The sequence below is a fragment of the Cryptomeria japonica genome, chromosome 11 (genome assembly GCF_030272615.1).
Source record: "Cryptomeria japonica chromosome 11, Sugi_1.0, whole genome shotgun sequence".
Lineage (NCBI taxonomy): Eukaryota > Viridiplantae > Streptophyta > Pinopsida > Cupressales > Cupressaceae > Cryptomeria > Cryptomeria japonica.
The window spans coordinates 518,087,676-518,111,414 of NC_081415.1; the positions used below are offsets into that span (position 1 = coordinate 518,087,676).

General features: G+C 35.5%; 1 protein-coding gene across 4 annotated transcripts; it reads right to left on the reverse strand.

Moving 5' to 3' along the window:
• Window positions 1–15,213: 15,213 nt before the first annotated feature.
• Window positions 15,214–23,482, reverse strand: LOC131062287 (splicing factor U2af small subunit B). Of its 4 annotated transcripts, none has more exons than XM_057995912.2 (7): window positions 23,294–23,477; window positions 21,350–21,685; window positions 19,989–20,075; window positions 18,037–18,118; window positions 16,766–16,892; window positions 16,213–16,636; window positions 15,214–15,798 (listed from the first exon to the last, which is right to left on the reverse strand). In XM_057995912.2, exons 2-6 carry the CDS (start codon window positions 21,584–21,586, stop codon window positions 16,228–16,230), a joined length of 942 nt encoding a protein of 313 aa, XP_057851895.1. In that variant the 5' UTR covers window positions 21,587–21,685; window positions 23,294–23,477; the 3' UTR covers window positions 15,214–15,798; window positions 16,213–16,227. The 4 variants fall into 4 exon arrangements, with proteins under 4 accessions (XP_057851895.1, XP_057851894.1, XP_057851892.1 ...); XM_057995911.2 differs by lacking the exon at window positions 15,214–15,798 and adding an exon at window positions 21,924–22,010 and having other exon boundaries at window positions 15,965–16,636; XM_057995909.2 differs by lacking the exon at window positions 15,214–15,798 and having other exon boundaries at window positions 15,965–16,636; window positions 23,294–23,482.
• Window positions 23,483–23,739: the final 257 nt, after the last annotated feature.

Sequence of the window (23,739 nt, forward strand, 5' to 3'; positions counted from 1 at the left end):
TCATATCACAAACATATAAAATACTACATGATTAGAATGTTATGATAGATCTAGATGTTATTGTGGTTTTTCTAACTTTACATTGAAAGACGTGAAAACCTAATGTAGAGTGTGCTTCATATTGTTTCTTTTATAATTTACAAAAAATATACATTTAGACATTGACATGTAATTCCAACCCTTTAGGTTGGATTCCCAAGGCAAAGCCAAACCTAAGGCTTGGAAGTACCCAAATAAATCTGACCTCTTCATCTCTATCTGCATACATATCTCTTTATCCTTATCTTGAACCCCTACTAGTATCTCTATGTCTAGATATCTCTCTATATATCTCCCTCCTCTCCTTTATATCCCTCTTTAGTCATCTCTTTGTCCCTTTTTAGACCACTCTCTCTCCATTTATTTATATTTATACCCCTATATCCCTATACTTCTCCTTATCACTCTCTATCCCTCAACATCTCCCTCTATATATATATCTATATCTGTGTCCCACTCCCTCCCCCCTCCCTCTCTCTATCCATATCTTCCTACCTCTATCTCTCTATGTCTCTATTTATCTCACTATTCCTATATATCTCAATATCTCTCTATGCATCTATATATATCCCCCTCTTTCTCTAATCCCATCACTATTAACATATGTCTCCCTTTCTTTTTCTTTATCTCTTTATCACGTCTTTCTCCCTCCTTTACTTCCTCAATCATTTGTATCCACCCTCTCTCTATCCACATCTTTTTGCACCTCTCTCTATATATATCTCTCTACCTCTCAACATCTATCTATGTCTTAATATATCTCTCTATATCTCTCTCTACTTTTCTATTCCTCCCTATATAAATCCCTCCCTCCCTCTATATATATATATATTTTTCTCTACCTATCTCTCTCTCTTTCTCTACCTCTATCTCTATATCACCCCCCTCTCTCCATCTCGATCTCCCCTTTCTATCTCTAACTCTCTTCTCATTTCTCTCTCTAGCCTATCTATCTGCCTCGCCCTCCCTATCTTACCTCTATCTCCCTATACCTCTAGATATCTCTTTATATCCTTATATCTCCCTCTTTATATATTAAGCTATCTCTTGCTCTCTCCCTCTTTATACCTTTCTCTCCCCTTCTCTATATCTATATATCTACCTCTCTCGCCCTCACTCCTTACCTATCTACTTCTCTTTATCTCACTTCTCTCTCCCTCTCCTAAATCTCTCTATATCTCTCCCTATCCACTCTCCCTCTCCATTAATTGAGATTTGTCTAACTCTCTCCCTCATTACCACCTATCCCTCTTTAGACCTCCCTCTCTATATTTAACTCTAAAATATCCTTCTCTCTCATCTATCTCCCCCCCTCTCTCCCTATACCCTATTGGAATAATCAACATTGGTTGTAACACAAGACTATTTGTTAGTATTAAAAAAAATGCTAAACAAAACATGAGGATCTCCTAATTTAGGATGCACATGCTCTATTTTCTTGGGTAATCTATGTTTAATTTGACATAAAAATACACTTTCCATTATGTTGAAAAAATATCAAACATTGTTTAACAATTTCAGGTAACCTTTTTTTATTATTATTATTCATGTTCTCCATACCCTAATATTAATTTACTTCATTGCAATATGATTGTTAACCCTTTCATAGTTCACACCCCTTCTCTTTCTAATAATTTTGATGTTTTCACTAGAATTTTTAAATTCTCGTGGATTTTTTAACTCTCGAGCTAGAATTGAAGTGCTAAGAAAATATAATTATGATCACAAGTTTTGAACTAGATTAACCCTTTTAATCCTAAACACATAGGTATGAAGAACAAAACAAGTGACCAAACATTACACACTATAAATCCCTAACCTCATTGCACTCTATGGATGACTCACCATGTGATATTTCCAACCCTAATCTCACCACTATTGCAACTCCCTTGACAAAATTGAATACCTACGTTCCAAAATTACAACCTATAAATTCTAACACTAGTGTTAACTCTAAAGATGATAAAAACACTAGGAAAAGATGTCCAATATACTAATATAATAAGGTACAGATAATTGATGGATGCTTTAAACTAGGAATTGATCAAAGATGTAGGATTGCATCCTTTGGTATATCTTATAATGTCATCGAAGTTATTTTTAGACTATAAATCCAACTCTACTCTAATTATTTCTTAAAGGGGTTTGAATAGTGCAAGACTTCTATAAATGAGCATGTAAACTATGAAAGAAAGGGGTGTGTAATAAAAATGACTAGGGGGCTAGGTAAAGGGTATATCGAAAAGTTGGTTACTTATAAGTTTGGGATTTTGACTTTTGTAAATATTTATCAATTTCACTATCAACTATACATGTGTTAAGTAAAATTTATTTATTATTATAATTTAATTAATTTACACTCATGGGACATATGAGAGAGTTACTTTATTTCACACACAAAAGACAGATTCATCCAAACTATTCTAAAAGATTCTTGATAACATCATAAAATATTTAGTTGCACACGTACTACGTAAAAGCGTAGTGAGACCATCAATAGAAAGTTAAGTGTAGATTTATATAGAATGAAAATATGCATGAGGATAATTAGGAAGATTAATCAAATTTTGTAAAATAATATATACAATACTTATTAATCTCAATTTCATGGCATATGGGTCATTAGTGGAGATTAAGTACAAAGAGAGAATAACGATACTAACAAGAACCAACACAACATTAATACAAGAGAATTAATATAATGTAAAATCATTCTACCATTTTGAATAGCCTGCATACCAAAATAATTTCCACATGTAATGACACCATTGTAGTTAGTATACTATAAATAATTGTTCTATCAATCACTGAAAAATAAATAACAATAAAAAATATTTTTTTGGTCATTTTATAAAGGCTATTACCTAATAGCATGATCCTTGTGGGGCATTACCCATGGTATGAGCACAACCTTAAGGTGTTAAAAAATCTCCTTCCAAGAGACTCAACCTAAAACTTGTTCCTATCTTTTCAGACAAAAATAATATTTAACACCTACAACTTACCCTTTACCTAGCATTCACTATTTTTATTTTATTTGTGTTACACAATGTACAACCATTAAAATAAATTTTATTTGAATAGAATTATAGAGCAACCGAACTCTTCCATTTCAACAAAAAAAATCTTATAAAAGTTTTAACTGGTTATCTTTGTAAAGTCCCTATTAGAATCGGAGATCACTTAGAGGGGTGGGTGAATCGATGATCTGTCGGAAAGAAAATCCACAACCATATTCTTTATCCGCCGATCAGTAATGCATAACAGAAAAAAAACATAAACAAGCAACAAATAAACCACAGATCCACAACACCGGAATTTTTACGTGGAAACCCGGAAACGAAAATACAACGGTGGGGTTGGGACCCACAATATTCATATACTATGGCCAAGAGCACATAAATATTACATAGATGGGGAATGCACTTGCATTCAGGCTCACTGTTTAATTACAATGACCCGAAAGGCTACAACCTTCAGGGAAATCGCACTGACTTACAATTTGATTACAATGAGAAAATACAATGAAATGAACTCTGAAATAGCATCTGATAAAGCATGAATGAGTTTTAGTTAAGCACAAGATCTCTGACTATCCTCACTCTACAAATACTATGTTTCTATCTTAGTCAACTACTAGATTATCTGTAAACCAAATGCGCACGTGAAACTGCGCTCAATCGAACCAAAACGGATCACCACAATAGTATTACGTCGAAAACCAATCACCAATTCGATCTTATATATCTGGTCTTAACAAAAATAATATCCTTCAAGTCAGCTTCAAGAAGTATAATGTGTAGCTCCAAGTCAGCTTCAATCTTTAATCAAAATATAGCGCTAGACCAAAAGTGTGTAATCACACGCCTCCTAAAGATCTTCCCATTCACCAAGATCACAAAATCAATCACCAAAATCACCACAATCATCGGAAATCTTTCCAAACCAAAACATCACTGAGATAGCCTTGTTTAACCAGTTGACTCCTGCTTTCAGATAGGAGGAATCACGATCGTTGGATCAAATCTCCAAGAAGAGTTGCCATCAATGACAACCCTAGACCAATAAGCAACTACCAGAAGTCGTCGGATGAGTGTCAATTGCCAACAATCTCCCCATTTGGCATTGATGGCAACAATAGTGAAAAATGACTAAGTGTAGAAACTTGTACATTAGATGAGAGAATTTTAAGGATTCCCCTTTGATCAAGAATCCAAAAATCTGCATCACCGAACTATACACTCCATACACAATCAGCCTATACATTTTTCACCTTATCTCTCCCCCTTTAGCAGCGATGTCAAAGAGGAAGATTGTTGGCAATTGACACTCATTTGGTGACTTTCAGTAGTTTCTTATTGGTCTAGGGTTGTCATTGATTGCAACTCTTCTTGGAGATTCGATCTAGCAGTCGTGATTCCTCCTATTTGGAAGCATGAGTTAACTGGTAGGCAATTAACTAGTTAAACAAGGCTATCTCGGTGATGTTTTGGTCCAGAAAGATTTTTGATGATTGTGGTGTCTTTGGTGATTGATTTTGTGATCTTGATGAATGGGAAGATCTTTAGGAGGCATGTGATTACATTCTTTTGGTCTAGTGTTATATTTTGATTAAAGATTGAATCCGACTTGGAGCTACACGTTACACTTCTTGAAGCTGACTTGAAGGAGCTTATTTTTGTTAAGACCGGATATATAAGATCGAATTGGCGATTGGTTTTCGGTGTAATACTATTATGGTGATCTGATTCAAAAAGTAAAGTGCCAAACGAATAACCAAGGAACCAAATTTGAAGACATGCTTTTTATCTTGCTTAATTTTCTTCAAATTTATCATCAATTCCTCAAACAGGACACTACACAGATCATAATGAGCATCTTCCTTAACCATCTGGTAGGCTTCATGAATGGCAATGTCAGATACGGAATCCAATTGGTTAGATTGATAAAACTTATAACCTATTGTAGGAAGGATATGTTGATTACCAAGTCTAAGGGTAATTAGCTACATCTAGGGAAATAGGTGATTTACACATTGATTGAAATTAAATCTGATTGCGAGTTTTTAATTATGGCATCAAATGGCCTATGAGATAAGGTACATTTTCCAACACTTAAATACCGCATTTTCATAGGGATTTTTGGTAGAAACCTTATAATTTTATTTGCTATAGCAATTACTTTGCAATACTTTTATGTATTCTTTCAGGTCACCAATCAAGAGGTAGTAGACTTTTCACTATATGGATGAAGCCAAGTGTCAAACCTTCTGAGCATGTGAAAGCAGAAGAGCTATTAGTAGAGAATTCCAATTTGCCTGTAGAAGTTCCCCTCGCTTCTTGCAATAAGCTTGTAGAGTTGCAATAGCTAGAGGATCTCTAGATGACATTAAGTGTGATGATAGTACAACTTGGAAATTTTTGTAAGAATATGGACTAGATGGTGGATAATGAAGTGAGGGAAGTATTCAAGCTGAAATTGTTCATCAAAAATGTAGGATGAAAAGAAATAACAAAGAGCATAACCCAGGAAATTCCAAAATTTTGTATATATCATCGTTAAATAATGAAGTGAGGGAAGTATTCAAGCTGAAATTGTTCATCAAAAAAGCAGGATGAAAAGAAATAACAAATAGAAGAACCCAAGAAATTCCAAAATTTTGCATATGATTCATCATTAACAATTCAAAGGCTTAAATGATCTCAATAAACAGGATATATTACAGAATCTCATTCGAGATCAAAAACCGGATACTATCCTTGTTCAGGAAACCAAAATGAGTAAGGAGAAAGTGGAGGATTTAAACTTTTTTAAAAATGGAGGGGTTTGCGGTAGCAGCTCGAATGGGGCATCTGGTGGGGTAGCGATATTTTGGAACAAGAAAACTATTTCAGGAGAAATGATTGATGAAGATGGTAACATAATATCCATGAAAGTTAAAAGCATCTGTGAAGGAAAGGAATGTGTGATTACCAATATCTATGCCCCTAATTCCAAATCTCTTAGAAGCAAATTTTGGGATAAAATCCAGCAAAAAAGAAGATCTTTCCCTAGGATCAGTTGGGTTGTGATGGGAGACTTCAATACTCCTCTACAAGGTACTGATAAATCTGGGGGAACTCAAGCTCAATCGTATAGCAGATCTGACTTGATGGACTTTATCAATGTCAATGCTCTTATTGATATGGATCTTAATGGAGCTTCCTACACCTGGTCTAACCGAAGGGATGGTGAAGACCTCATTCAGGTAAGACTTGATAGATCCCTTGCTACTAATGATTGGATTCTTTCTCATAGATGCTTCTTGTCTGTTATCAATAGAATTGGTTCGGATCATATCCCATTTCTTTTGTTGTTGAGAACTTTAAGAATAATCAAAGTTTCCCTTTCCGATTTGAGAAGATGTGGATTTCTCACCCTTATCTTGAAAAATCTATTGCCAACTGGTGGAATATTGATGTGAATGGAACTGCCATGTATAAAGTTGCTAAAAAACTTTAAAATATCAAAGTCAACATTAAGATATGGAGCAAGAGGGTCTTTGGTGATATTTTTGATTCAAAGAAAAAGTTGAAGGAGGAACTAGAACAGATCCAAAACTCAATACAGAAAGAGGGCTATAAAAAGTATCCCAAAGCTATGGAAGATGATGTATTGGTCAAACTTCACAACATCATTTCTAGGGAGGAAATCTATTGGAGGCAGAGATCTAGGGCGATTTGGTTGGAGGCTAGGGACAGAAACACTATATTTTTCCACATAACTTCTTTGAAACATAAAGTTGCCAACAAAATCTCCAGATTAATTGCTGAAGACAAAATTCTTCTTAACAAGGATGAAATCAGGGATGAAGTTGTTAGTTACTTCTCTCAGCTCCTCACCAGGATCAAGGATACTGATTATACCCAACAACAAGATTTGGTTAATAACATTCCCAAGATCATTATTCCTAATTAGAATAAGGCCCTTTTTGCTATCCCTTCTGCTAGAGAAATTTAAAAAGTTGTCTTTTCTTTTCAAGGGGATAAAGCACCGGGTCCTAATGGATTCCCTATGTTTTTCTTCCAGGAATTATGGCATATTGTGGGAGAAGATACGGTCAATGCGGTAAAAGAATTTTTGGCTCTAAAAGAATCCTTAAGGAATTCAATTCCACTTTTATTGCATTAATTCCTAAAGTTGTTGGGGTGGATTCTATGGGAAAATTTAGGCCAATAAGTCTATGTAACTGTTTCTATAAGATCATATCCAAAGTTTTGACTACTAGAATTTTGACTGTCCTCCCCTTCATCATATTTAAGGAGCAGAAAGGTTTTGTTCCTGGTAGGCAGATTTTGGACTCTATCATTCTTGTGCATGAGAATATTCGTTCCCTCAATGCTGCTAATAAAGAAGGATTTTTGATAAAGTTGGATTTGGCGAAAGCTTATGATAGAGTGGATTGGCAAGTTTTTTTCAGAATTATGGAGGCTCTTGGATTTGATGAGAAGATAATCAAAATTATCATAGAGCTGATCTCCACTCCTATATTTTCTATTCTCACTAATGGATCTCTTACAAAATTCTTTAAATCGTCAAGGGGGCTCAAACAAGGAGATCCCATATCTCCTATACTTTTCACCATCTTGGCAGAGAGCATGAGCAGACTGATCCATAATTTGAAAGTGAATAAAATTATCAAAGGCCTTCAACCTTCCTCTGCTAATGTTTTTTGTTATCACCAATAATTTGTTGATGATACTATCCTTATGTGATATTCGTTTGCTGGGGAGGCTGATGCCTTCAAAACTGCTCTTAATTCTTATGCTTTGGCTACTGGCCAGCAAGTCAATTGGGACAAATCGGCTATAGACTTCATGAACACTCCAGTCATAAGACAACAGAGAATTGCTAAAATTATTGGTTGCAAGGTGGACATGCTCCCTTCCACCTACCTGGGTCTTCCCTTGGGTTTAGTTCCCCCAAACTCCTTCTGGAATATGCTTATTGACAAACTCAACAAAAAACTTGTTCGATGGAAAGGATCCATATTATCTCAGGCTGGGAAGTTGCAGCTTCTTCAAGCTACATTCCAGAATCTCCCTGTTTATGCTCTCAGCTTATTTGGTATCCTGATTAAATTTGTTGAAGCATTGGAAAGAATCCAGAAGAGATTTCTATGGTCAGGAGTTGAAGAAAAAAAGAGGATATCCTTGGTTGCTTGGGACAAAGTGTGTAAACCAAAGAGAAAAGGAGGGCTTGGGATTAAAACTCTAAAAACCTTTAATAAAGCTCTCCTAGCAAAACAATTATGGAGAGCTTATGACATCAAGAAAGATTGGAACCGAATCTGGTTTGACAAATATATTCAGAATCAGCCTATCCAAGATGTCCTTAATTCTGAAGACATCCCTGTCGAATCCTTCATTTGGAATAGTATTATCAAATCCATAAAAGTGGCCAAAGCTGGAGCTGGATGGGTCCTGGGAAAAGGTGACAAAATAAGGTTTTGGGAGGATCCTTGGATGAAGAATGAATCTCTCTTTGATCAAGGCAATAGTCAATTTATTGAGGAATGTAAAAGGAGGTTTGGACCTATGGTGTGTGACTACTAGAAGGAGAACAATTGGGTGAGGCTTGATGTTATACATGTTGGATTTTCCCTGCTCCAGAAGGAGCTGCTGTCTTTTTCTATTAACAAAGACTATGAAGATGTTTTTCTCTGAAAAAGTAATCCTAGAGGTGAATTTACGGTTGCTTCTGCCTACAAAAACACTTTCTCTCAGACCAGTAACCCCATTTGGGGTAAAGTTTGGAACAGAATTCTGATCCCTAAAGTCAATATGTTCCTTTGGCTTGCTACTCATAATAGGATCCTGACTATTGACAATTTGGTCCGAAGAGGTTTCAAATTCCCTAACAGGTATGACCTTTGCCAGAAAGAGGAAGAATCAGTTGATCATTTGTTTTTCCACTGCTCATTTACCTAGGAAATTTGGAGTAAGTTGTGGGAGAAATAGAAAGTTGATTGGGTCATGAACAAGAGTCTCAAGGAAATTATTTGGCAATGGACTTTCCCCACCAATTGTCATCTTATCAAGAACCTTTGGTCCATGATCCTCCCCATGACTTGCTGGGGAATTTGGAAAGAGAGAAATAACAAAATATTTAGGGAAGCTAAGTGCACCTCTCAGGTGGTCTTTGAAAAAATCTGTAGGGCTATAAAAGAGAACATAAACATTCCTCATAGGAATAATAAGCAATGGCTTGTTACTGATATGAATGAAGCTGAAAAAGGCATCCTCACTTAATGGAACTTAATACACAAAGTTTGCAGATCTGACAATAAGAATAGGAGAGATAATATTGTCTAGCGCTTTCCTGATCATGATTGGATAAAGGTGAATTTTGATGGGGTGGCTAAAGGCAACCCTAGGAAGTCTGGTAGTGGAGTCGTCATCAGAAATGCTCAAGGTGTCTGTACTGCGGCTATTGCTTCTCCTTTTGGGGTCCAAAATAATCATGTGGTTGAAGCTCTAGCCATGCTAAAAAGCCTCCAGCTTGCTCAGGGGTTCAAATTTTAAAAAAATGGGCTGGAAGGGGACTCCCTAAATATCATCCAAGCCATTAAAGATACTAGTTCTGTTTCTTGGAATATTACTAACTTAGTTGAAAGTGCTAAAAAATTATTAAATAACTATGTTAGTATTATCATAACTCATACTCTAAGAGAAGGCAATAAGGTTGCGAACCTCTTATCTAATGAAGGGGTCAATTTAGAGGTTGATGTTAAATATATTAGAGAGACCCAATGTAAAAGGGATGTTAAAGAGCAATTATTTTTTGATCGCATCAATGGATCAAGTTAATATCATGATTATCTTTTGGGGTCCGGATTCCAAAGACAGAGTTTGGGGGCAGATTAACTGTCAGTTAATGATTGCCTTTTGGCATCATTTCTATGATCAAATGTGTGAGGAGGATTATAATAATAAATGTTGGTTTTGTGCGGCCATTATCATAAGCCTTAAAACTAAGAAAGAGACTTTGTTTTGTTATTCTAGAATTTTACACAAGAACTTGGGGTAATTCATGCAGACTGTGAAATACATCTTTGGGTATTTCTACTTGCTATTCAAAATGGGTGGTAATTTAAACAGGAACGACCCCCCTAGCTACGAAAACTGGAAGAGTGAACAAAAAGTTTGGAGAAGGCTTCATAGATATGGCTTTACTGACTATATGGAAAAGCTACACGGAAGCAAAAATTCGGTGTCACATGGGTTTGTCAGAGGTTGGAACAACAATAGAGTCACCTTGTTCAGGGAGATATGGCAAATTGATGAGGACCTGGTTGCGGAAGTTATGGGTCTTCAGAAGTAGGGTACTAAATTCTATAGAGACCGGAAGTATGCAACTGAAGCGTTCAAAAACTTTCTGAAATCAGAGGATGAGAAGGTCAAGCTTGTCAAGAAAGACAACATCTCCTACTACATTCCCCAGCAGGTAAAGTCCTTCTGGCAGAAAGTTTTAAGGGTTTTAATGGAGTTTCTCATTGTTGATGGTAGATTCACTAAAATCTATAACTATCATTTTGCAATCATTAATCCCTTTCGTCATGGGGTTAAAATCTCCCTACCCTATTACTTAGCGTCCTCTTTGAATGAGAGTCTGGCTGATCACGCTAAAAAGCCTAATTCTTACCCTATAGCCCATCAAGGGCTCATATTGCTCATTTATGAATACCTGAAGGAGAAAGCTAGGGCTAGCAAAGATGACCCCTTGGTCACTAATGCATATATTTCTGAGAGCTGTAAAGATTCTAATTCGGATGAGGATCAACCTAATGCCCCTACCCATAAAAAACGGAGAGCTGAAACAGATAATGTGGAAACGGAGGTGCACTGTGATTTGGAGGAGGAAAAGGGAAAGGATAGTGAGACAAAAATGGAGAGTGAGAAGGATAAGAAGGTTGGTGAAGAGGAAGAAGGGGAGAACTCTGAAAACCCTTACTCTAACCCTATGGGCTCAGATAGCAGGAATGTCGCCCTGAATTCTAAGGAGGAAGACAACCCTAATTCTGTGGGCACTGAGCAAGGTAGGGATTCAACGAATACTATTTTGAATACTACTCGTAACTATACTCTGGAATCCTTCAACGTCCAGAAATGGGTTATTGACAACATTACTAGCATTCAAAGCAAACAGAGGGATTTGGAAAATAAGATAAACAATTTGATTAAGGAAACAAATTCGGGGAAAAAGAATGAGGAGACGGAAACCAATGAAGCCGAGGAGGAAACCGAGATGGAGTACTGGCTAGAAAAAGATCTAATTAAAGGGGATTTGAAACATCTGGAGGATGTTATCAGAATTGTGAAAGAACAGGCTGAGGAGGATAAAGACAATATCAATAACCGGGTTGCTCGTACTAAGAAGGCTCTGAAAAGTTTCATGAACCACAGTCTTGAGGTCCTAAAAGTTTCCTCACAAAATATGAATGCCTTGGTGGATCACTTAGAGAGAGAAAATCAGGATAAGAACTTGGTAATCATTGAAGATGCGCCAACCTCCAGCTCCACCCATCAAATTTCTAGGCGAAGGACTAGGCATAATACCACTGAGATGGAGACCAAAACGAAAGACATCCAGCTGAAATAGGAGAGCAATGATCTAAGGGAAGCGGCCAAAGCGATGATGCTATTGGTCCAGAATGTTGAGGAGTCTATAAAAGTGTTCAATTGATATGTAATGTTGGGTTTTGGATGCCAAATTCTTGTTGGCTCCTTGTTGTCTTTTTGTCCTAGATGCTGGTCTTTTGCAGCTATTTTGTCTTGTTTCTTTCATGCTCATCTTTCATATTGTAAGTGGGTTTCGGATCCCTTAAAACCTTTTTTTTCTTAATCAAAAACAATTCAATTTTTATGCATGCATCTTCCCTTATTTTGTTTAAATGGAAGATCCAAGCATCCGCTTTTGTACAACGACAAGAAACCAACTGATTTAGTAATGCCCTTTTGCACTTTTTTTCCAACAAATCTAATGTCCATACATAAAACAATATTTCTTAGTGTTGCAACTGCCACATTGATTTTAAAAGAGGTGGCTCTGCATATGGTTTGTTAACCTTATTTGATATGTTTAATGTTAACCAAATGGAGGAATAAAAAATATCCCTTTTAGATCAGTTAGCTCAAGAGAACCCTGCCAACTTTTGTTTTTTACTTTTGTATCTTCAACATTTTTGGACCTCATTGAATTTGTATGGTAAATATGGTTGAGTCATTTATCTCAATATAGCTATCAACTAAATATAAGGTTTAGGCTTAGGGCACATTATGGAGAATTTCAAACTCAAAATAGTTTGAATATCCCCGAAACAACCTACCACATAGCAACAATGACAAAAAAAAATCATGTCATTTATTTAGGTCTTCCAATATATTACCTAAAGTATATCTTGCTATCAATGTAAACCTTGCACCTCATTCTAGTGCAAGTGCTAGTCATTATTTCAAAAATGAACATGGTTATCTAAAATTATAGATCATTTTGAAAATCTTGTGAATAGAGAACATGACTCGCTGTGATTAATACTACGATTGCTGCCTTTAATAGCAGCTACTATCATTATTTATGATTTTTGAACATTATCAGTCATTACTAGACAAAATTGTCAGACGATTATACCATTCTTTAACTTCTAGTTGCATCACAAACGTTAGTGTTTTTGTTGACTTGCTGCCATTTTTACGTATCCATGGTTATTGCTGTCATTATTCATTTGTAAAATAGTTATATGATTGAGGTAATTGCTTGAAATTTAATGGCATACCTATTGAGATTGTGTTATCATTATTGTCTTTTGATCTATAACTCGTTTTGTCATCAGTAATCTTCTAAAGATTACTGATCGATAACTTCTATCACTACACAGATGTATATTCTTGATTAGTAAGGTATTCGGAATCAAATTTATTAAAGTACTATGATTAATTAATATGGATATTAACACTGCTGTCAACATTTAACAGAATAAAATATTAAACATCATTTGAACAGAACATTTTTGTTTTGAAATGCCAAGCATGAATGCTGATTAATTTGGAACAGCCAAGCATGAATGCTGCCACTGTTGTAGACTTTGAAGATATTTGAAGAGGTCGGCTAGGCTTCTGTTGTCAACTTTAGTTACCATTTTGTGTATTTTTTATTCTTTTCAACTTGATAGTTAAGAATGGGTTATCGGATCATATTTACTTCAATTGTTATTTTATTGCATTTAAGGTTCATTATCGTTCTAATAGAGATATTTATTGACATTGTTAAAGACTATATTACAATTATCAATTTATTTGTAATCAATTATGTCAAAATTAATAAGGAAAAACCATCTTTAAATTTATGATATACTTGTTTACTTTCATTATCGCTCTATGTAATTAGGATGGCTTTAAATGCTAAAAACATCAGATATTTCTCTCTTCTTTTAATTTTACTGCACCTTACGGGTTCCCAATATTTTCCCATTTTTTCCTATTATATCCCATGAAATTTAAAGTATCTTGATCTTTTGGGATGCCAAGAAATTCCATATTTGCTTCTTTGACTCTAATATCAGTTTTTATATTTACAATATATAAAAGAAACAAAGCATTCAAGACTTTGATGCAAAAAGTATAAACTAAAACAAGTCTTCGACAATAGAAGGTTACAAAATCTTCGACGTGCAATAAGATCATGAACAGACAAAATCTTCGACGTGCAATAAGATCATGAACAGAAACCTTCACCCTTCTAATGTAAGTACGCTAACTTATTTCTAAGAATTGCAAGGCAGCAATTTGTTTATAGAAGGTGACATGCAATCTGATACAGATTTGTAAATCAGATGAAAAGAGTTTCCCGGCTTTTAAATCACAACATAAGGCACCAAGGAGTGCTACCTTTAAAATATGGATCTTATGGACCAAAAACCCTACAAAGATGAAAACAAGCTGTTGAAAAAACCCTAGAATCAAAACGAAGAGTTCAGGCAATGACACCAAATCTAAAAATTCAGCAGCATTGATACAATATACCACACATCTCACATAAAGCAACTGTGAGACCAATGAATCCTTCCTAAGAAAGCCTGTGCTTTGAGAGGTGGATCTGCTCGCGATTGGTCATGGGTAGTAGGCAATCTATGTGCAATTAGTGCCACAAACATTGGGGCTTAGTTTGTAATCGAAACAAGAAAAGGAGAATATATTACTTATGGCAATTGTATGTACCTGTGTCTATCTACAGCCATGCATAACCATGGGAGGTGTCAAGTACTACAAACCCACACCAGCCCCATTTTGTCTAAAAGCTCTTCCCTAATATTTAACCAAAAATTTGTCCAGATGATTTGATGCAAAAGAGAGTGTGACTGGTGAACCTTAGTGACTAGGCCACATTGGGAATGCCTCAAACATTTTGCTACAAGAATAAGCCCCCAAGGAACTGAGCTAGACAAAGGCCCTACAGCTAAAATAGATAAACAAGGCATTCCACTTCCTTTTTTTCTTTGAAGTGGAACCCACCTATTTCCACTCAAACAAGACTCGCATCCTGATAGCCACTTGTTCTAGCTCTATTGAAATGCAAATCCCATTAGTTAGACACTACAAGCGCAGGTTCCATTCCCACGAGCTCTCTCTATGGCACCTTGTAGTTGTGCAGAATCCTAGGATTAGAGATTAAACTTATGGCCTGCATGTATACCTATGCCGATCCCCGTGTGTTGCCATGGGCCAGAGGTTCGAATCAAAATCCGAACGATATTCTGCAGCACGAGGAATATAATAGTAATGTATACACACATTACTTGTGCCACTTGTTTTTAAACAAAGCAAAATCAAAATAAGTTAATTAAATAAAGATTATATTGTTAATGCTATATAAAGATTATAGTGTAAATGCTGACTTTAGTACCCCCAAGGCAAAATATTGCAAATGCTAGATTTTAGTTCCCTCTAAAAGCATAATATTGCATGTTCTAATTTTTTGTTCCCCAAGGGCATTGTAAATGCTGACTTTAGTACCCCCAAGGCAAAATATTGCAAATGCTAGATTTTAGTTCCCTCTAAAAGCATAATATTGCATGTTCTAATTTTTTGTTCCCCAAGGGCATATAGATGCCAAATGATCTATTATATTGTCCATAAAGTCAATCAAACAAACAATCCCATTATATTTTCTATAAAGTCATTTGAATTTGTCAATGTCATTACAACTTGCTATAATCTTCTATAACATAGCACTTCACAATCTCCTAAGAGACCATGACAAACTGGTAATGACTAGACGTACCAGGATTGCTATTATTACAAGCAAATAATAGGGTTAACCAAATGCCCCTAGCTACCACGTTTGAACCTTACAGTTTCTCACTTCAACAAATCCTTTTTCACAAGTCAATTTTGTTTGGGTTTAATGGATCATATCAAGATTATTTTAGGCTTGTGGGTCAAGTTACAAACAATGACAAAACACTGAGACGTCAAAGGAATGTGATAGATAATCAAATGCCTAATTGTGGAAGCCTACAATAAGTACAATTTTATAGCTGCTTGCTTCAACTGATTTTCTCCATTACTTAATTCACTATTAGTGTCATACACCTGCTGTAATATAAACATTTTAAAAAATGATTTGTACACAAAGCATGTGCCGGTAGAACATGCACCTTCTAAAAAACTGAAAGGCAACAAGGCCTTTCTTGAATGTTTCCATCTTCCAGTTCTTGTACATCTACATCAACATGGAGAGCTGTGCATGAATAATGTTCACAGTAATTCACATAAACTGACTCTAGAAGAGCACAAAGACAGAGCATTCTACTCTAACATGCACCTATATGTAGTTACATGCTTCTGAAATAATATTAAGTGTTTTGACAATATCAGATTGCACAATGTCCATGAATTCATCAGTGTGACCACATTAGTGTCTTAAAAAAAGGATTTGCACATTTAACCAGAGAAATGTTCAACCACCACCCTAACCCAAAACAGAGATAAATTCCAAATAACATAAAACTTTATACCACCACATGCATGTATCTATACGATTTCTCATTTGTGAGCCAAAATTCCTACATTGTGAAGACAAGGATAACTTCATTCATGCATTTTGGAAACAAGTAAAACCTATCAGGGAACAAACCATAAATGAGCGTGCTCAATATCCATAACTTGGTTGATTTGAATAAGATCCTCCATTTTGCATAGGCTGATGAACATTAACAGATGACGCTTGAATTTCTCTTTCCCGGTTCCATTGTTCAATCTTAGCCCTTCTCTCGGCACTGCCTTCACGAATTGGACTCCTGTTGCGTCTAGGACTATAGCTCCTGCTACGTCCCCTTCTACGTCCTCCTGGGCTACGGCTTCGTGTTCTTTGGCCACGGTGACCATCACGATCATCCGCATCGTCATACCTTCTGTCGTGCCCACGACCGCCATGTCCACGATGACGATCTTCATAATAGCGATGTTTGTCACCATCCCTGTATGGGCTGACACTTCTGCTTCGACTCCGACTATAGCTGTGCCTCCTATATCTTCCAAATAACCTTCTTCGCAGCTCACTGAAGAAAAATAAAATTCAAGGCATTAAAAACACACCTTCGAGACCAATCTACAATTAAAAATTAAAAACACCAAAAAACCCAGAGACTTGGAAGATTATAAATCGTCACAAAGAATTGGTGACATACCGACTTATTTTCTTCAGATGCATGAAATTACAGTACCCACCACGGTTGCAAGTATTCTCCTCATACTGTCTACAAGTTGCTTCACGAAAGTCGGTCACCGGAGAAAAATCAACAATGATAGGTCGACCTATCAATTTATTCCAAATTGCAACAACATTTAAGTGTTAAAAAGAATTAGGAAGGGACAAAATACAAAAAAACTTGAAGCTGGAAGATTCAATATGCAATTCTTAGTCAACGACTTGAAAATTTATTGTGTAGATCCTGACTGCATCAGAACAAAAATGTATTAACAAAGGAAACAAAACTAAAATGCCAAATTGCTGAAGAAACACAAACATGTCGACTTTGCTTAATCACGGTTTCAGCTAATAGATATGAAAAAAGATGTGCGCCTAACAGTTCATCCAGCTGAAATGCAACAATTGAAAAAGACCAGAACTCTTGCACATATGCATCCTTTTTTATACTTACATCTCAACTTCTAAAACAACAAGATACAAATGCAGTGATCTCCGTATTCAAATAAATATGATAGTGCACATATGCATCCTCTTTTATACTTCCATCTCAACTTCTAAAACAACAAGATACAAATGCAGTGATCTCCGTATTCAAATAAATATGATAGTGTAGGTCAAATTGAAATAAGATGCAGATACTGCAGAATATAAATCGATGCATCTTCAACTAATTTCTTGAACATGTACAATTGAACATCAAGTTTTCTAGGGGAAGAGTACCAATTGCCGTCATAGTTCCAATAGCTGTCATCTTATTGTCATAATGACCCCCCAATAACCGTCATAGTGAAAACACCATTAATAAATTTGTTTTATATCAATAGCCGATCATTTTTTGTAATTTTTTCTTTATAATTGGCCCATTTATGCACCACTATTGGAACATCTGTGCAAAACTATTGGGACATTTGTCCACAAATACTGGCAATTTTGAGTGGACAGTTACTGGAACATCTTTAGTTAGATATCAGGCGACACTTTCAAATGTGTACTTTTTGACCTTTGTGTGCATAACTGATTCCACAGCGTGCATAGTTACTACCCAGAAATCATATCAATAGCTATAAGTAGTTAAGTCGCATACTAAGACAACTAAAAAAAAATATCAAAATCCGATGTACTGTTTAAGATCCGTGGGTGCGCGAAGTTAGCTATGACGGCTACTGGTGCTCTTCCCCTACTCACTAATTTCGTAATCAGTTTGAAAAATAAATATAGAAAATTGCAGATGGTGAATTAATTACAAACCTGCATAAAACCTTCCTTGCAAAGACCGTAATGCAGTTGCAGCCTGTTCCTCCTCTCGGAATTGCACATAAACATTCCCAACCTGGAAAAAAATAACCCAAATGAAAGGACACCATCACCATCACCACACAATAAAAAAAGTGTATGTATAACCAGAGAAATCGAGACATCAGGATAAAACCTACATAAATTAAGATTGGCATAACCTAGCAGCATAAATTGCCTATCATAAACAAAGGAGAGACAGAATTTAAGTTTAAATTGCAAAGACATAAAAGGAAAAAGAAAGCACGAACAATAGGATCAACTACTGAAGAAAAACAAAGGAGAAACAAAATTTAAATTTACATTACACTGGTGGAGAAGGGGGAAAAAGCAATAGAAGAATTTCACGAATAACTGAGTATGAACATGCTAAACAACTAACCGTAAACCTTTCAGAGTAAAGTACCAGTAAGATTTCAATGGAAAAGACAAAAACTAATGGTGCAAAAAAAATAGATTTCTTAGAGGATGCAAAACTTTATAAATCATATGCCCTAATGCCACAGACAAGCAATGTTACTTGTCTGGGTTTGGGTTCTTCATTTTCGGTGCATGGGTTCGGCCAAAAAAAGGTGCTAGGGTTCATTTTTTATTCATCTGTACAATAAACATATATAAATATCATATATATATATATGGCCTCATTCAATCCAAATTCCCATTACATCCTCAAAATGTCTATATATATATATGTTTTTTAGTCATAAAAGGCCTTTCCTGGTTAATAAATAAATAACTGACCTTCCTCACGAATCCTATTATTATATAATAGAGAGTTAAAACTAATAAAGGAAAATCAGAAGAGAAGATATTTTATTAACAAATATAATTCAATCAAACCGACTATGCCCAAGGGGTTGAGCTTGATTGGTAAAGGATTGAGTTCTAGTTTGTGGAGACCCAAGTTCAAATACCAAAGAGACATGTAATATGGAATTTTAAGTAGTGACTCTTCCTCTTCAATAGTTGAGTTTTAATGTGGAAGTGGTTTCTAAATAAGTAGAATTTCTAAGTTGGGACTATTGATCTTCTATACCTTATATTGGTCTCATATTAATGCTGTTTGAGCAGCACATTTGTAGATGATTAACAATATAAAAAAATCGACTGAGTATCTAATAGAGCTACGGGAACATTAACTGAGTATCCTACAGTCACAGAGGATTAAATAAGAAAAAATATATTTTAAATAGATCCAATAGAGAATCAAAAATTAAAAACATCATGGCAAACAGCCCTGGCAAATGGTTGTGAAACTGGAGATGCGGATGAGCCTCTATCTATATTAATAGATGGATACTGCATGTTATCCATCTCCATCAGATAAGGAAAAGAGGTTTAGGAACGGCACAAGAAGGACACAATTTGCATTTGAAAAAGGACATTAATCAGAGAAATTTTAAATTTTTAAACATGATTTGCAGAAGGAATTTTAAGTTTTAAAACATGATTTGTAGCGGGGTCAGGAAGGGCACGCAATTTTTCTCCTGTTTTCTAAGTAGATTTGTCCCAGGTTCCTCCTAGGCAACCCCACAGTCGTTTGACTGCATTGTAGACAAATCCCCTTGCGTACCAGTTCCAGATCCGGACTGGATAGGAACCAGACCTAGATCCAAAATATGCCCTGAAACCAGTAAAATTGCAGACAAAGAAGAAAAAAGAACAAAACATTCAAAAATAGCTAATACCATGAATCACAAAAAAGTTAAAATAGATTCTATGGCTAAGTAAGCCAATTTACAGGCAATGGAATCTGAAGCACTCCTTCAAGCACCGAGTCATTCCTAAACATGGTTAAAATGATATATCTGTGTTTGATGAAAACAAAAAACAAGTTTAAACTTTAAACTGAATGTCTACCACGTCTAAAAAGAGAAGGGAAGAAACGAATTGAAGGTGATAATTACCATATGATCAGCTAGATTGTCGCATATATTCAAACTTTCAATTTCTCCATACTTGCTAAGCTCTTCAAATAAATCCTCATAGAAATCCTGCATTTACGAATGAAATTTAAGATGAGGCCACTCTAAGACATATTTGATCCAAAGATCTATTAACAATGTAACACACACAAGCTAGATACAGAAAATGTGACAAAATCAGTTGCACAACCATAACAATATGAAGATCTGACATGCATTATTATCGACGGAAACAATACACAATTGTTACCAACCAGAAAGCATTTAAATTGCATTCAATATATAAGCATGCAAGAAACATAAGCTATATTCTCTTTTTATTCAGGAAAGTGAGATGAAAAGAACAATACAAAGAGGGTAGAAAGTACCAGAAAATTGTAGTGTGGCGTGGCCACAGTCATTATGAAGTTAGACATTAACAATACAGGAGAGATGATCTATCATAAAACTGTACATGAAAGACAATCCAACTTAGGAACACATAAGAATATTGCTATTGATAGTAAACCCACAAGAGACACAGCAATTTGTAGGTATAAAGACATTTATCCATATATATTTGATTTTTGATTAATCAATAAAAACCAGCTAGAGCTTCCACAAATCGATTGAATGATGACAATCAATAAAGGGTTGAAACCACAGGCCAAGGCAACAGTAAAATCAACCATCTACAAAGGACTGCCAAAAAGAGATCAAACATGCTCATAAATAAGAAACAAAGAAATTTTAAAGAGAACACTAAACAAACTTCTGTACAACTCCTGGCCAAACAAATATAGCCCATTATTTGCGAACTAGTGACCTTAAACTCGTAGTCTCCTAGGTAAAACTTCATGATGCAAGTCAACAGAAAACTTGCTAACATAAAAGTTATTTAAAAATAAATAAATTGTGCAAAACAAACATGAAAGGGTCCAGGAACTGTGATGTAATGATAAGAAAAAACATTCATAAAATACATCACTACCCAAGTTTAAATCCACCCACCAAAATAGAAATGAAGTGTATAAATCCAGCATACGTGATACATTTGAATATGACCTATGTTCAAATATTAAGGATGTGGTCCAAGCACACAGCTTACTGTGTTAAGATAGCAATCAACCTCATCCAAGATTTACCAAAGAAAGTAACACAGTAAAGAAACAAAGTGTGCTCATAATCATGAACTATGAAACACAAGGTACTCATTCACTTCAACTTAAGACAAATTTATTGCATTCAAAAAAAGACGTAACTACTCAATATACAGCTAAAAATAGTAACAATAAAAGCAAGGACAAAAACAACAACAATTCATAACCAAAATCAATTTATGCGAGGATGCAAAGAAAACAAACCTCAAAATGTTCTTGAATTTTTCGAGGATCCATTGCTTGTCCTTGGATATCCATCCCAGGTGTTACCATATCAGGCCTCTGGTACATGTTTGAAAGCAAAATAGTAGGGCTGATGGAGGGCCTCGTATGCAGCCTTGAACATCGATCCCCATGCCTGCAGGCTCCAATCTTAAAGTAAAAAGGGCAGTTAACTCTGTCTTTTTCAGTGCCAAAGATGGAGGCTAGATGCTCTGCCATGGATCTGTACTATGCAACCTAGCAGGCCAATGCAGGAGGTATAAGCTCAGGGGACAATTTAACTGATGAACGTGTTACTATTATCCGCAAAACACAGTTCTGCAGCAACAGAATGTCCAGAATTATATGAATTGAAAACAGGATACATCAAGAGATTTGGCAATCAAAAACAGTTGTATATAAAAAAATTTCTTTCAATATTAAGAGTGGAAAATACTAACAAAGATTCTAGCAAACGAATATTCATTGAATTTGTACAATAGTCTAGAATGCCAGTTATCTTGGCCAAGGTATTCAGGCAAAAACATAGAAGGGTTAAAACCTCGTGGATATATACCATGCAACCTTGCAGGCAAGTGCAGAACGGTAAGCTCAGAAGACAAATTTTAGATAGACTCGTTAATGCTATTCCCAAAATACAGCTCTACAGCAAAAGAATGTGATGCAGCATATAATTAGAAATAGAATACAGCAAGAGGTGTAGTGCAATGAAAAACAATTGAATGAACAAATGTGACTCAATATTAGGAACGGAAAATGCCAAACAAAGCTTCAAGCACAAAAAGATTCATGAAAATTTTACAAATAGTCTAAAATGTCAGTTACATTGGCCCAGGTACATTGGGACAAAAACATTCATGTATTATGGGAGTTTGAAAAGAGGTAAAAGAGATAGCCAGGTAATAATCGCATGCATTAATGAATGTTTAAAAACTAAGCTTCAAAGTTAAAGCAACTTTTTGTTGAGAAAAAACGGCTTATAATGGAAAATGAACATTTACAGCATAAAAACTGAAATCTAAATTTCTAGGAACATTTACGCCATCATGGGAAGATTGAATTGTTATACCCAAAAGCTATAGGTAACATTTTGGTCTTAGTCTGGCCAACACACATTACCTTTATATTTTTTTAAATTGTGAATCCCTAAGGTTACCTTGTGAAGAAACAGTTATTTACTGCAAAGCCCAATAAATGAATCCGTTGGGAATGCCCCTTTCTACCTTCATAATCCAGATAAAAAATAATAAATGACCAAATGTATCCATTGGGCATGTCTGTCTATACTCCATGATCTAAATAAAACATAATCAATGACTACCCGTTTGAAAAACTTCTAAAACATACTAAGTTGATCGAACAAAAAATTTCCTTGACAGTATGACCACATCCTGAACTATGGAAGCAAATGCTTTTTCAAAACACGGAAAAAGAAAATACGGAAAGTCGCATACAGCTCGGTTTGCATTACGTTGGGGAAGCAAAACCATTTCAAAACTTGTAATTACCCCCCTAAATTCCCCAATTCTGCATTAAAACAACGTGAAAGAATGCCCGAGATTGATTACTGTACTTGAAATCACAAGCTTGAACGGGTGGCAGATTTTGATTACTATACTTCAAATCACAAGACAATAGATCTATAGCAGCAACCAAATTAACCACCGAGGTTTAAGATGCCCGAATTTCTAAAATAAAACTCTAATTGCGGTAAAACTCAATAAAACCCTAGCTCGCAGGAACCCTAAAAAACCTTTTTAAAATAGTCTAAAAGACCCTTGTTGCTCAGACTACACCAAACCTGAAACGCCAAACATCTTTACAGAACCCCCCGAATCGAACCCACAACTTTCTAGCCACTTTCGGCTAACAACCATATCAGATAAAAACTTGAAAGAGTAATATCAAAAATTTCTCTCTGATTACCTTCGTAACCCCCACAAGTCGCGAGATCGAATCGCAGGCGGCAGAAGGGTTTTCGAGTCGCTGAACTCGAAATCGAAACGAGACCTTTCTCTACAGACAAACTTTCAGTTACGTAAACTTTACCTAGGCTTTCAAGTCTAGCTGAAGTGAGTATTTTTTTCATTGGTTACAAATGTAAGGTTATGTATGATCCCAAAGAGCTGGTGTGTAGTTAAATAAATAGCCTTCACTTTGTCTAATAGGTTATACAATTTTATTTTTTATTTTTTTTGATAGCATCTTTCATATTTGATTTAAAAAGGAATTGTTTTATACATGAATATGTTTCTATTATGTTGCTTGTGGTTGGTTTAATCTTGTTTACCCTTGCAAACACTCATACTTCACCAAATTTCAAGGTTACAAGAGTGATAATGATATGTGGAGCTCTCATAATAGACTTTTTT

Bases quoted from the DNA above. Each gene is read 5' to 3' on its own strand.
- LOC131062287 (XM_057995912.2), bottom strand. From the start codon at position 21,586: ATGGCAGAGCATCTAGCCTCCATCTTTGGCACTGAAAAAGACAGAGTT. The intron at 18,119-19,988 runs GTAATTATCACC...ATTTTTTTCCAG, and splicing joins ACAATCTAGCTGATCATATG to GTTGGGAATGTTTATGTGCA. The intron at 16,893-18,036 runs GTTTGTAATTAA...ATAAATTGATAG, and splicing joins GCAAGGAAGGTTTTATGCAG to GTCGACCTATCATTGTTGAT.